This window comes from Cylas formicarius, unplaced genomic scaffold (assembly GCF_029955315.1).
Source record: "Cylas formicarius isolate icCylForm1 unplaced genomic scaffold, icCylForm1.1 PGA_scaffold_7__23_contigs__length_41026272, whole genome shotgun sequence".
Lineage (NCBI taxonomy): Eukaryota > Metazoa > Arthropoda > Insecta > Coleoptera > Brentidae > Cylas > Cylas formicarius.
Window position 1 is genome coordinate 23,405,800 of NW_026844352.1, and position 15,658 is coordinate 23,421,457.

Sequence of the window (15,658 nt, forward strand, 5' to 3'; positions counted from 1 at the left end):
TTTTCGTTCTGAATCTCACTTTTAATTTTTGCATTGATCTTCTCAAAATTACAACAGGTGCCCTTCGCCAGACTGCCAAAGTTTAAATCAAGTTTTATTCAAAATAGGACCAAAAAAATTTGTAAGGAATTTTATTATCCGGATATTTTATTATCCATTGTTTTTACATAAAATTTGTAATGCAGAAAACGAATGTTTTTGCAGGAAAAGACTAAATGTGTTTACGAAATTAACTAATGTTTCTTACGATTCGTCAACCAGCAACCATTTTTGCAGGTATAACTTTTTCACAATAATTATATGTTGCGCTTATAATTGTCACTATTTACGACACCTTTATTTCTTTTTTTTTTTTGGTATTTCTGGTTCATTTTCTGAACTCGAACTCATTTTAACTTCTTTACTATAACTCAATAGAAATGAAATTGAACCAATCTGTAAGGAAGAGAGTTGATAACCGATGATTTTTAGGCCGGATGGTGATGTGACCATGCATTAAGGTATTGGTCTGTGTGCGTAGGTTTTTTGTAAACACAATGACCCAATGTTAGGCCTGATTTTCTATTGATAAGAATATCTAAGAATGGAAGGTTGTTATTAGTTTCCAACTCAATGGTAAAACATATGTTTGGGAGTATAGAGTTTAAATGAATAAGAAAATCTACTAGGGTTCCTTGACCATTAGGCCAAATAACAAAAGTATAGTTTTAGACACCCATCATCAGTTTTGTAAAAAGTATTGTAATAAAATTATCTAAAAAAATGTTTTACAAATACAAATAAGTATACAATTATACAAATGCGTACTTTTAGAGTACAGGATTTGAAAAGAATACGGTCTGCGAAAAAAGAGCTTCTTTGAAAAATATGTATCTTATTTGTTTTGTGATTAAGTTATTGCTATGTGAAGAAAATAGGAAGATTTATCCCGTTCCGTGTATTTTATGAGAAAAAGGTCTGTAGTGGTTTTTCAGTTCCACTGAAACAAACAGAAATTTAATCCACATCACTAGCACCAAAGAAAACTTTTACCCAGAGGATGTTCATGAATAGTATTTGATAAATTGTTCCAGAATTAATCTTTCTTTAGAAATATAAAATTGATTGAAAGACCCTAAATAAACATTTTACACTTTTAATGTTAAAACTGAGTATACCCATACTACTTAACCATATAACCCACATAGTAAATTCATGCCTGCTGGAAGACAGCTGTTGTATTGCTGTTGTATTCCTAAAGTTCTCTTGAATCGCTTAATGATCTAATCCCGATTAGCTTACTACCTTTGTTGAGCAAGGTTCTGAAGAGGGTTGGTTATCCACTTCAAGGTCTATGAATTTGTTAAAAATAATGATATCCTATATGTTTTTCAATCGGGTACATATTCTACTAGACTTTTCTCGAGCTTTTGATTGTGTGGATCATTCACTAAATTGCAATACTTTGGACTCTCTGACGGTCCACTGGCCTTCTTTTGCAACTAGTTGCAAAATATAAGACCCGTTGATAGGACGACAGCTGCTGTGTCGAATGTTTGATGAGGTCAAAGCAGATACTAAGTTCGATTTGCAGAAGGTTTTTACTTATAGGGAAAGGCATGCTTTAAGGTTAAATGCGGCAAAAACTCAGTTGCTACTCTTTACTCGTCACTCTGCAACGCACTTCCTGAAAAGATACTTGCATCTTGTGATAAATGGGGAACCCTTGACGTTTGCTTCCAAGGCCAAAAATTTAGGGGTAACGGTGGACGTATCATTAAGATTTAGTGAGCACATTTCAAAAAATTTAAGTTAAAGTATTGAACTTTAAAGTTAGGAAAAATTATGTTTTACCCATATTTAACACTCCTTGAACATCAACCCCTTCAAAAAATACAAAGCCACTGTCGAAGGTTTGTGAATGATTTAAGGAAATATGACCACGTCTCCCTAAAATTAAATTGTTGCAGTGGTTGATAATAGACAATTTATTTGAGTACCTATTCGCTGTGTTAATATACAAGATCATAAAGTCTTATTTAAAAGATAAGCTGGTTTTTCGCTGTGAAAGCCACAATGTAAATGTTAAGGAGAATACGCGGACTGCACCTCAATACGGATCTGCTCTTTACTAGCGCAGGTTTACTTGTAATGCGGCATAGAGCTTTCTGTGCCTTATCATCTTTAAAACTATTTCGAAAGAACATTAAAATCGTGTTATTAGATAAATAAGGTGGTGATTGGGTTTTTCGCCTTTTAATTATTCACAGAATTCTAACTGTTTTTTTTTTCTCTTGTTTAAATTTTATTTTTCTTTACTACGGGTTCTCTTGTTACCAATTGTATTGTCAAAAAGGTGTATGATATATAGAATAATGGTGTTGGGTTGATGTTGAGTAGCTGACTTAGTCAGCTAGACTCTGCCCTTTGAGATTTTATTATTGTATATTATCCATTACGTATATTATGCATCTCAATTCTCAATAAAGACTATTATTATTATTATTTATTACTATTATTATTATTATTATTATTTATTATTATTATTATTATTATTATTGTTATTAATTATTAAATTCAAAATAATTATGCTATTTACAAAACTTGTGAATTCTCTCTGCGTCTGTTGTTGAATCGAACTTGCTGACGTTTCGCCAATCAGAGCTTAATTGAGACTGCTCTGATGATTGGCTAAACGTCGGCAAGTTCGACTCAACAACCTACGCAGGAAGAATCCAGAAGTTTGTAAATAGTATTACAGTAACCTGTGAAAGTTTCTTTGAGAAACAAAATTATGGTCTAAAAAAAAACTATTAAATTATATATTAAATTCTATTACATGATTAGTTCATTCCGAGTAAGAATATTATCTACTATATTTATTATATCGACAGTGGGAATCATCGGAACTAGATTTTGAACTGGATTAGGGGAGATTTTAATGTTAAAAAGATAGTACTGTGATGTTCCGCAGTAAATAATTTGTCTATCTAGCTTGTTATTTTTTAAACCCTAGTTCAGTGTTAAACACTGGACCCGGTGGGCTCCGATAGCCCCAAAATAAACTTGCGTCATTTATAAAACTCCTCGCTAGTTAATTAATGAAAATCCTCAATGTGTTTAATTTAAACGTTCGATGTGAAAAATAAATTAGACGGATTTCATAGTTACAGTTTTCGAATACATCACCCGATGGATCTTTGGAAATGAAGTGCCGCATTGTTTTAAAAGGGAAAACTCCCCTGGTAGATAGAACCTGTCTGATCGATTGAGTGAATTAAAATATCCCCTAAATCTAAGTAGGTATGCGTTGCGTGTAATGTATTGTTTTGGGGTTAATATTTTACATTGTACTTTGCTCGGCACGAGGGACATTGTATATTTATAGAGGTGCTCTATTGCTTTATATTCGCCACAACCCTACGGCAATAAAGATATTATGATCCGCAGGCAAAATATGGTTAAGAGCGGGCAATAAAATAGGATACTATACTCAGTTTATAAAGCATGTTAACGATAATACCAGAAAATATTAACCGCAAGTTTGTGGATCATTATTATTGTTTTTATCTCTCTCTGTCTCTCAGGATCAAATAAATTTTTCATAATGGCCAAAACTTTGTCATTTTCTGATTACTTTCATTTTGGCCTATCGCGAAGTCTCACAGACATACATTAAAGACAAAGCAATGCAAAAAATAGTAGCAGGAATCTCTTAAAATCTTAAAAATATTTCAAAAAATCCAAATCGATTGTCAAAACAAGAATCTTATATGATACGGGTCGGTTTGCCGTAAATTAAAAGGAATAAGATACGAGTACAAGGAGCTGTACAATGCCCAAAACGTTTGACAAAGAGATAAGTGCAACTCCGCTCGTTTCTATGACGTAGCATTTACTTTGCATATTGTCTCCAGTATCTTATTAAATTTAAAATAAGAAAAGTCAATGCAATAAGAGTTAAGTTGGTCTGAATTTATACACTTTTTAAAATGAGCATTTTACAATAAATGTCTTCTTCAACTTAGAAAATGTTCAGAAATGCAAATATATTTGTCACACCACACTATGTTACCCATACTCTACACATCACAGTTGACCTTTCATCTTAGACAAGCATCTGCCCATTTATAAGCTGATGATACTCAATTCTACGTTTTGTTTCGTCCAGATATCATTCATGGGATATATAACTGGTTAAATAGTCATCTGGATCGCTTTCTTAAGGCGGGTCATATTAGCAACTGCGTGGAAGAAGCATTTGCATTAAAGTGAATTTGAATTTGATCAATAGTAATTTTTAAAAATCATTATGTAGATGATAGTTTAGTCTTATCGCAGTTTAATCGTATGATACTGCGTTCAGTCTTTTGCATCTGGAGCGTGATGCAAAGGTTATACAGAATTGTTGTGTACGTTCGATTGGGGGTATCAGGGGTAAACAATGCCTGGAAGCTGCAGGTTTGGAACCAGGCCTACGTTTGAATAGCTCCAAATGCTGTTTGATGATTGTGGATAGACCTCAGGCAATCCCAATACCACTTCGATACATCCATGATATAAAAACCAGGGACACTGTCATCTATCTTGGGGCCAAATTAACTAGCAAAGGAGGCTCCGAGACAGAGATCAAGAGAAGGATTGGGATGTCAAAAGAAGCTTTGGGTGGACTGACTAAAATCTGGAAAGACCACAACATGCAGAAAATGACAAGATGAAACTTCTCAAAGCGCTAATATTCTCCATCGACGCTTATGGGTCGGAATTTTACATATTATATAGAATAGAACCGTTTGAAATGATATACTACCGCAGGATGTTAAGGATCCCTTGGACGGCGCGAACATTTCTATATGCAGTGAACTAAATATTCTGGATCATGAAAGGCTGTATTCGTATTCTAAAGTACTTTGATGACAATTTTGACTTGCACATTGTATCGTATTCCCCTCATAAAACGTCATTCTTTATGAGATCGTTTTCGGGTCAGGTCTTCTTCTTTTATTATATACTCAATTTTATATAAATAAATAAATATCGTTTTTCTCTTCTTTTGTATTGCTTTACTTTTTAGTTTGTATATTGTACGGGACTAACTGTTAAATCTTACTGAGCAATTTCCACCCACCACATCAATCAATCAACAGTTAATTTGCGATCCTGAATAAACGATTTTTTACTCGTCGAGTAAATTGGTGAATGTGAACGCTCTTCATTTATCCAAATAGTATAGATCTACATGGAATTGTTGAAGTTTTAGGAATCGCAGCCCCGTCGCTTTAACTCTTTTAAATATCCTCAATTGAACGAAGCATTGTAAAAGGAGAGTTGCTAATATATTCCTAAAAATCGGGGAACATTTGGTAGCTTCTTGCATGTGCATTTTTAGAAACTCCTTAAGGGTGATAAGAAACAAGTTTTGATCCCATTTAAAGCGAAAAAAATTAATCCATGTTCATTAGAATTTCTTTAAAATTTTATGGATAAGTAGGGTAATAAAATTACATATTCAGAACGGCGAAGTCTTAGAGTGAATTATTTTTAATCTGTTTTAATCTTCTCCTGAAGATGCCAACTTGGTTGGCGAAACGCGCGTCGAGTACGTAAAATTGAGTTTCGGTTTGTGGTAAAACGCGTTATTGAGTGTTAGTGCAGTGCCGAAGGTTCCAGTCAAGAGTTTGATTATCATTATTATCATTATTATCAGTATTATTATTATTATCATTATTCTATTAAAATACTACCACATTGGCACATACAGCAAGTACTTATGAAACACCCTGTATATGAAATATATTCATATATGGCACTATCTAGAGTAAAAATTAGTTAAATTAGTGAAATTGCGGTTTGTAAATAAAAACGTGGTAATCAAACTTACCGCTGGAAGAGCAAAGAATGAAATCGCGAAAACGCTGAAGCAGGAAGCCACAATTTTTCCCATCCAGGTTCGTGGTACAGTGTCCCCGTAGCCTATCGTGGTCACCGTAATCACGCCCCACCAGAGGGCGTCCGCGTAGCTCGCAAATCCTCCCGTGTTTTTTCCATCGGGTCCAACTGCATCTTTTTCGGCCAAGTAAACGAAATAACTACTAAAAATGAGGCCCAGGAATCCGATGTAGAGGGTAGTTATCAACTCCTAGAAAAAAAAATTATAAATGCACAAATCAATTATTGAAATGAATCGATATTAGATTGCATCCTCAAAAGTTTATTTTAGGTGTATTATTTTTATTGCCTTCATATCCAAGAGACGTCTGTATGTAGATGATTTGTCTAAAAATCTGTAAGTACTTCATTTTTAAAGATAAAGGATTCAATTTAGATTTTTCAACGATGAAATTTTGCAGAAACAATACAATTGTTATGAAAATTCCCACTTCCCATTTTACCATAACGTTCGCATAGTTTTTACCGCTATGATCCCAAGACGCCGATTTCAAATAAACCTGACCCAATTTACAAATTTCGGGTATAATTACTACCGAGTTTGTATTTGCCTGTCAGGAAAATGATAAATCGATGCCGGAAAAATAACAATGCTTTATAAAACACCTTACAATTGAAGTTGTCTGGTTCAATTTGTGTAATTACGTACCTATTAACTTCACTTCCACGGTCAAATTCAAAAATATTTAGACGCTCGGGCAAAGGCTTTATCACTTTTCCTGAAATGTCGCATATTATTTTATTTCTTTTAATTATAAACTTGTGTAAGCGACTTTATTTGCAAAAAAAACTGTTATCCAATAAAACAAGCTGTCTATTGAAACAAAAGAAGAGAGAAGAACTCTTTCTTACCTGCCGATGTATGAAAACCACAGATCCCAACAATCGCCATGTCCCTCCTTGCCTATCGACGTGAAGCATGCGGAGAATTTGAAGAAATCGTATCCCTCTAATAGCTGAGGTAGCGAACACTTGTCCATTCGAACCCACAGTTAAAACGACGATAGAAGCCACCACTACTATTAAATCTGGACGGAAACAGAAAAAAAAATAGAACGCTAGGTATTAAAATTAAAGCACCATTAAAATTTGTGTGGGTCAACTTCAACGTTAATTCATAACGAACTGCTTACTGAGTTTGGATATACATATTCTTTAATTGTAGCTCAGACCTTTAGAAATGATGTTAATGAAAAACAATTTCATTAAGTTTTAAGTATGTACGGAGTTTTTAAAGAAAACATACTCATCACATTCTGTGGGCACTTCTGTCAACACTATTAGGAGCCTGTCTAGGTCAATGGTCTTATTCTTTTTCAGCATCTTAATCTTAGTTATTAAATGAAATGCGGGTAACTTTGACAGACTGTAAAAGGAGTCTTATGATGTGAAACCATATACTGCAAGAATAGTAGTAGCAGTTGATTATTGAAATGATGAATGATATTGAAACCTTGGACTGGCCTTCACGCAATCCAGACCTTAACCCAATAGAACTGCTCACTTGGATGAGGCTAATGTCGATCAGGTACAAATTAGACGTCCGATGAGTCCATGTTAATCGGTTATAAGGAGTAGCGAAAGAAACACAATTACATAAAATATATCCAAATCGAGCTAACAGTTCGCAGGAAAATGAACTTTGATCAATGTTGATGCAAAGTTTGAACGGATAATGGACCCCTACCTATAATACAAATCGGCTTTCTAATAAATCTAAGACGGCCCCAGAAACCCATATATTTTGACCTACAACCAGCAGACCATAACCGGACGATGTATTCGACTCCGAAAAATACAACCAGACAGATTTCCTGTAACAAAAATTAATTAAAGGTGCTCATATTCCAAACGCAGATACTCGTACAGTTTAATTTGAGGCAAACGGAGCCGTAGCTTTGTATTCCGTTTCCGGATTTTTTAAATTTCCTTCAATTAGAGTAACGATTTTTAATTGGCTATGTTTCGAGGAAAACATGTATTAGTTACTGATACCGATACGAGTGCATATTGCTAATTGACATTCATTCGGTCTTTGTATTAGTCCACGTTTTTCCCGAGTCAAAGGTTTATATATGCCTGTTATAACCTTACCGTTGGTTTTTCAATGAAATATGTTCTCCATAATAGAGAAGATTTTCCATTTTTCATACACGATCTATAATTAGCTATTTTCAAATACGTTTTTAGTCATTTTTTTAAGGAGTACAGAAGCAACCAGAAAAATAATTTTCAACTTCCAGCTCAGTAAAAACTATTTTTAAATCAAAATGACATTTTCCCACTTAAAAATTACAGCTTTTTTTATTTTCATTTAAGGCTAGTTTGAATTGCTTTCCATACTAACGAAAGAAATATTGATATCGACATCGGTTTTCTGAAACGGTGTTTGAAGTCGGCCTTAAAAGTAAAGCCGTAAATGCCGTGACAATAACTAAAACTGACGGAAATCATTTTTAAGTTTCCGGAATGGCCCCCAGGGGGCGTAAACGAATTTTAAATCCCGTTTTTTTGCGAAATAATCTTATATTACAGATGGATAAAACGAGCAACGTTGTAAAGTTGGGATAAATTCTGTTCTTTTTAGTTAAATTTCGCTTTTATTGCAACTGGAGTCTAATACTCTAGTAAAAGCCGCATGTTATTTTAGTAAAGCTCTGAAGAAGTCAACAGGGTGATTGGAGAAACGTGAGTAAGGTCGATTCACCAACAACCGACGTATTAGCAATCCAGAAGATTTGTAAATAGTATTACAGTACCCTGTGGAAGTTTCTTTAAAAACAAAGAAATAACAACTCTAAATAATACCGCATCTTTAGGAATATTTTCAGTATACCTGTCATTATTAAATCCTAATTTCGGAGGAAAAATTTACTGCAAAAGTATATTTAAAATCTAAATAGTAATAAAAAGTAATTTAATGTGATTAACTATTGTCCTACAAGAAATTCGAATTTTTTTTAAATCAAATTGCACCAGCATTCTGCACTACATTGCAAATATTTTATGATGCTATCTGTAATATGGTTTTTCATTATTGTAATCTATTATAACTGTATTGTATTGCAATATTAAATCATATGGGAATGACTGACATTTTAAATATAATGTTAGCCTTTTGTTATTAAATTTTAATATATTGTGCTGGAAGAACGAAAATCCGCTCAGAGCGGCGTTGATACTCAAAGAGGAGCCCTTTTGAACTACTCCAAATTTGAAATAATGCGTTCAACTATTCTGAAATTATTGACATTTATTTCCGAAAATGTTCGGTGGTCGGTGTTCATTTTAGTAATATAGGATTATTTTTCAGTAAACGGGATTTAAAAATCAAGAATTCGAATTTCAAATCAACTAGACAAAAAATTTTAGGTCATATGCTTTTTTCTGAGCAATTTTTTTAAAATAAATTTTTGGAATCCGATTAGAAACTAATTAAAACTTTGGTCTTGCCTTCCAGTTTTTGAAAATATTTTGCATTAATTTCTAAACTTTCTAATGATGTTTAGATTGAAGAAATACTTAGCTCGAATTTGATATAAACGAGTTGAAACCTAATTTATTTTCTTATATTACCTTACGCTTTTATCGATCGCATTGAACATTGACAAATGCGCGAGTTTTTCAAATTCAAGTTAACTCGCTACAATGGTTTTCATTTTAGTAGTAATTTAACGATGTTCGATCGCAGATGTCGAAAAGTAAAGAGAATAATTGAGAAGTTCTTGGACGAGTGGAACTTTTAACGGAATGAGTGTACTCCTACTAAATTAAATAAGTTGTTGGCCGAAAATTGCATTTTTAAAATTGTTCTGTTCACTTTTCATGTTTTGTTAATTTTTAACCCTTTCAAGACGGTTGAAATATATATTTGACAGTTGAAAAATTGCCTCACAGACGGGTGACCGATATGTAGGTCAGGCATTTTTTAGGATTTTAAAACGTCTGTATGATAAATCAGGCAGGATTGAAAAATTAAATTGGCAGTGGTCCGACTGACGATATATCATGACTGGAAAATTTGGCATATGGACTAGCGGCCACTGTCCGATATATACACACTCAACATCGTGCATCTGTCAAACATCTCAAAAATCTGACAAGACGTGTTTGAAAGTGTTTTGGTCGCATTCAAAATGTCGTGCGTAGAAGCAAAATAAATAATAACGCTACACGCGATTATTGCGGACTAACAGACGCAGAAGTAAGAAGTCTCAAACAATTGATAGTGAAGAGGACTTATTGATAGTGGTAGTGAATATTTGCCAAGTGATGTTGGCGGTGGAGGAAGCAGTTCTGCAGAAGATATTGATGAAGAATTGCAAGATGTAAGTTTAGAGAGTCATAATGATACCTCAAACGAAAACATTCACCAAGGACTATAGTGACCTACATATTAACTGGACAAAAAAGAACTTTGTGCCTAAGTTGCATGAATTTGATGACAGATAGAGTGGAGTAAAGGACATGACATTGAGAGAAGACTCACCAGAAATAGATTATTTTTTGAATCTTTTTACTGAAGATACAGCTCGAAAATTCTTGATTTAGATGAGTTTTTGACATTTCTTGGATTGACTATGATCATGAGTAGAAATAGAAGACTTGAAAAACATTGGTCAACGGATCCTCTTTTATACTCTCCAGTCTTTAGCCAAAAAATGGTAAGAGACAGATACTTACAAATTCTAAAAAACTTGCATTTTTCAAACAACGAGAATGCTAAAACTGGTGATAGATTGCATAAAGTAAGAGAAGTGTTGGAACAAATAAAGCAAAGGTTTCAATCACAATTCTATCCTTTTGAAAACCTAGTGATTGATGAAAATATAATACTGTTTAAAGGAAGACTTCTTTTTAAGCAATACATAAGAAATAAGCGCCACAGATTTGGTATAAATCTGTAGAGTCTTATATGACTGTAAAACAGGATTCATTCTTGAGTTTATTGTCTATATTGGTAAGGATACATATAATTCAGAAGAAAATATTACAGGATTAAGAGTCACTGATAATATTGTAGCTCAGCTAATCAAACCGTATCTAAACCAAGGTCACTCCCTGTTTACAGATAATTTATATAGCAGTCCGACCTTATCATATTTTCTTCAAAAAAAAAACAAATTCTTGTGGGACTGTTAGCCCTAAAAGATTTCACATGCCGATTCTAAAAGAAAAATTAGGAAAAGATGAAGTAGACTGGAGAAGTGCGGGTATCTGCCTGGTTTTGAGGTGGGAAGGCAAGAGAGACGTGATGATGATAACAACAATGCACAAAAACAAAATGGTTACACTTGATAAAATTGACAATGCCACCGAAGAGCCCTTGAAGAAGTCGGAATGTGTGGTTAACTATAATAAACATATGGAAGCAGTAGACCGTTCGGATATGATGATGAGCAGCATTGATTGTATGCGGAAGACCATAAAATGGTACAAGAAAGTATTCTGTCATACAATGGATATTGCCCAGTGCCGACTGCTCAGTTCAACAAAATCTTCTACATCGAATTTTCAAAAGGTTTGTATAATTTTTTTGGCTATTATTCGCACATATTGTTGATTTTTTGAAGTTCTTCTGTTTAATGGCGTTAATTTTTATTGTTGCAAATGCAAATCCATTGCCGATGAGCCCACTTCCATTTCTGCAACTGCTGATATGGCTAGACTGCAGAACAGACATTTCCTCACATTAGTTCCCTCAACTGAAAAGAAAAAAACCGCCTCTATGCTCACATACAACATATCAAAGGAAAAACAAAGAAAAGTTTCCAGATATATGTGTAAGGAATGTGACAAAGGCTTGTGTTACCAGATCTACACACAAAGGACAAATTCTAACAAATACTTTAGGCATATTTTCATATTTTGATTTAAGAATATTTTGTGTAAGTTCATTTATATCTTTTAATACTTTTCAAAAGTTTGCTAGTAAAAACCATATATTTTAAATTAATATAAAGTTATTTGATTAAAAAAAGGATTTTTTTGCGTTTTTCCTGAAAGAGTTAACCAAAAAACCAGCACATTTTTTATATACATTTGATATCTTGCTACTTTCTAAGAATTGATTTCTATATGATTTTGCTTTCAAATGGCATAAAAAAATAAGCAATATACTTTCACATGTCCTGATTTTTGAAATTTATGGTTATTGCATAGTATAGATGTTATGTGGTCAGAATGTTTCATACAGTGAATGTACAATTTGGCTTGAATTTATTTAACAAAAATTTCTTTTGCAAAAACTGAATGAATTGTTTATGTTTCGCTTTAACAATATCCAGTAGTATAATTAAAATTCCTTAAAAAAATGTATCAACTTCTATCCGGACATTTTATGGCTAAATGAGTGGTAAAATTTAAACCAAACTATACCTAGTTCTTAAGCAACGCTTTCAACAAAAACGAGGCTGAAATTACTGTTATAGAAAATACCATTCTATAACCTCACGTAAAATCTACTTTACTTAATTTCTTACGTAAACAATAATAAAATAAAGCGCACGTTATGTGCAATTTTGCACAACCCAAACCGATTTTTGTGCACATTTCTTATATAAAAATCTTTTTAATGGGGGTAAACTTGATGTTTCCACCATCACCGGAAGAGAGATTTCTGCTCTCTCGCAATATATTTTTTGAATTTTGCGCAAGTTTGCACACCCAACTCGAAATTTTGGCTACTCTAATACTATTTTCAAATCTTGTTTATTGGTTATTTATAAATCGAACTTGCTGACGCTTTGCCAATCATCCTGTTGACTGCTTCAGAGTTTTCAGTTTCAGTTAAGCTGTGAAGAAACCAACAGGCTTGCAAAATGTCCCCTTCGGCCTCAACCAAAATAAAACTTTTTCATACCGTTAGAATCTCTGAACTTGGTTGGAAAAGAGGGAGGGGGGTGGCGGAAATTTTGAATTTATAAATTGAATTAAATTTATTTAATTTAATGTTATTATTTATTATATTAATCAATTTATAATTAAATTTATTAAATTTAATTGAATTTAATATTGGTTGTACAAAATTCTGAGAGTGTAATGGTACTCGAAAGTTTTATTTATGGTTGGCTTGTGCGCATTATTTTCATTTTAATCTTGTCTATGCTGATATCCAAGATGTATGAAGGAAGGGGGGGACTTGACGGAGCCCTAATATTTTGTGAACACAGACGAAAATGAAAAACATTAAACCAAATCTGTAGTTAGTACCCGTGTATCAAAAAGCACTATAGGTTTGTTTGTTTTTGAATATAACAAACCAGGTAAAAGTAAAAATCATTTTAATTTCTCACATTTTCTGAGATATACGTAAGTATTATAATCTGAAACGTCACCGATATTCCCACAAAACAAGACCCGCAATGATTTTCGAAAGAGACATTTTTTTTTCAAAAATCGTAAAAGGTTGTTTAAATGCAACGCAAAGTTTTTTAGAATTACGTTTGGACAGATTTGAAATGATATTAAATAATATTAATTAATCCACACAATTAAAACTTTCTTGCTAACTTTTGGAAAACGATTTAGTAGAGTTTTATTAGATTGTAATTACCATAATGCATATCGACATGTTTTCTTATGCATAGCAACAGCTAAGGTTAACAAAAAATTGTAATTGGGCAATAATTATCATGCAATTTGAAATAGAATACCAACTCCATTTGGAAATTTTGTTTTATTTGTTGAAATTTACATTTGGCAAGGAAGTATGCTGGCAAGAATCGGCGGTATAGGGAAGTAGGTCACCTAATATAGATAAAAATACACATAATGCACTAAAAAGGTTAGTAAATAGGTCTCGGGTATCCGTTTCCACAATGGAAACGTCAATGGGAGTTTTATCGCGGGAGTCATTTCCGGAAATTCGACAAAACAGCGCGAAAAATGGCCCATATTAATCACATTATCTACGAGTAGTGTCGGAACTTACCATCCAAAAAAGCGTTTCGTTGGCAAAATTCGTATACGTATCGATCGTTGACAGGACGCTAAATATTAGGCAGACTAATACTAACATAAATCTGAAAAAGACATACAATTAGTGAACGTCAGGTGATCAAAAGTTTGGCATGGTTAGTAACTACAATAGTTTTCGATAAAGGCAAACTGGTTTTTCCCAAACTATTAAAACACGAATTTATTGAAACTGCAAATAACTAATTAGGTTTGTTCTAAATTATTGCTGACTGCGGATTTCCTCAGGCTCATTCTATTAGCACATTGTAAGCAGATTATATTAAAATACATATTTTAACAACGGCACAAATTCTACAAAATATCTATTTGGCGGTAAATATTAGTTTTTAAAGTTCCTAAGAAAGTTCTAAGCAGTTTCGATTTAACTGCGGGCGTAAAGTTGGAAACACACAAGTGGGAGATTTGCAAACTTTCGAAATCTTCGCGGCTTCTTGACTTAAAAGGACATGTTGCGTTGCTATCGTACTGGAGACCACCATGTAACTTTTGCAAAATGATTGGTATTCTTTTGTCTGAAAATATAGAAATTTGTACAACAAATAGTAATTCTGTTTAAACCAGATTGTCCTATTTCCCAACGTGTTTGAGTAACGGTAAATAATTTATATTCGATGTGGACATTGGGAGCACTTATTTTAGCGTATATCTTGCGCACCCTGTACAACTTTGACAACAAAGGTCTCTTTTTACGAATTTTCAGTTGCGGCTGGAAACTGAAAACTAAGCTACTCTCAGAAAATTTCACGACAGAATCAAATTTTGTTCCCATTTGCCTTGTTCCATAGGAAAGTCAAAAACTGAAAATCGTGAAAAAACGGCGGGCGCCGCGATAGGATTGCTGCCTTTTTCCATATGCCCTATAAACTGAAAAAGGAAGCAAACTGCAAGTTTTCAGCTCAAACGGTTCAGAATTTATTCGTCATTTAATTGTAGGTTTACAGAGAACAGAGAACAGACATGTCCGCAGATATGCGGATGTCCCAATTGCATCTATTATTACCCAGCGGGTAGAAAATAGAAAGGGAAGCACTCCACTAGCACTGAAAGTTTAACTACTTTCAAAAGCAAATATTTGCACCATTTTGCAAAACAAGAGAGAAATCAGAGAAAAAAGGTTGATATACAAAGTACTGGTTCGGAGCTGTTATGGATAATCATTAATAAGAGAAGACTTGTCGTGGTTATTTTCTATGTTCCACCGAATGTTAACGTAGGTTTTGTGCTATCTGATCTGAGTCGTATGGTGGAATTGGTAGTCCCGGATTCTAATTCGGTAGTTTTTGTAGGTGATATAAATCCTATATTCAAATTCAGGTGATTCATGTTTCTTATTATATTTATTAAACAAGTTTGACAGGTATCAAGTTGCTGCAGATCATATCGCAATTACATCGGAAACTTTAATAGATGTAATTTGGGTTAGTAATCGCTTTTATTTCGTTTAGCTGTATACTTTCACGTTTTGATCATTATACTCCGTGTGAACAATAAAAAGGACGAAACAAAATTTGATGTACATCACACGAAATATAAAAGAAATATAAAAAGCATAATATAGTGCACAATAAGTATTTGAATTGGATAAGTGTAGAAATCAGCAAACAATGTTCTTTGTCCAAATAACCTGCATTATTAAATGCAAAACAGTAGCGACTCGTGAACGTGGTTTTGAGAAATTACTTACATTGTTCTGCCAATTGAATGAGAGAGTTAAGGATACACTAATTTTATTTTACAGATAGACAAGATA

The 15,658-nt window shown here is 33.4% G+C and overlaps 1 protein-coding gene across 4 annotated transcripts in view; it reads right to left on the reverse strand.

Annotated features, from left to right (window-relative positions):
* Positions 1 to 15,658, reverse strand: part of LOC132705510 (potassium voltage-gated channel subfamily KQT member 1-like) — a 145,393-nt gene that overhangs the window by 34,469 nt on the left and 95,266 nt on the right. For all 4 annotated transcript variants that reach the window (XM_060676120.1, XM_060676121.1, XM_060676122.1 and 1 more), the window contains exons 7-10: positions 13,862 to 13,952; positions 7,616 to 7,742; positions 6,781 to 6,956; positions 5,861 to 6,118 (exon numbers count right to left, since the gene is read on the reverse strand). In XM_060676120.1, the coding sequence (XP_060532103.1) occupies positions 5,861 to 6,118; positions 6,781 to 6,956; positions 7,616 to 7,742; positions 13,862 to 13,952 (652 nt within the window). The remainder of the gene's footprint in view (positions 1 to 5,860; positions 6,119 to 6,780; positions 6,957 to 7,615; positions 7,743 to 13,861; positions 13,953 to 15,658) is intronic.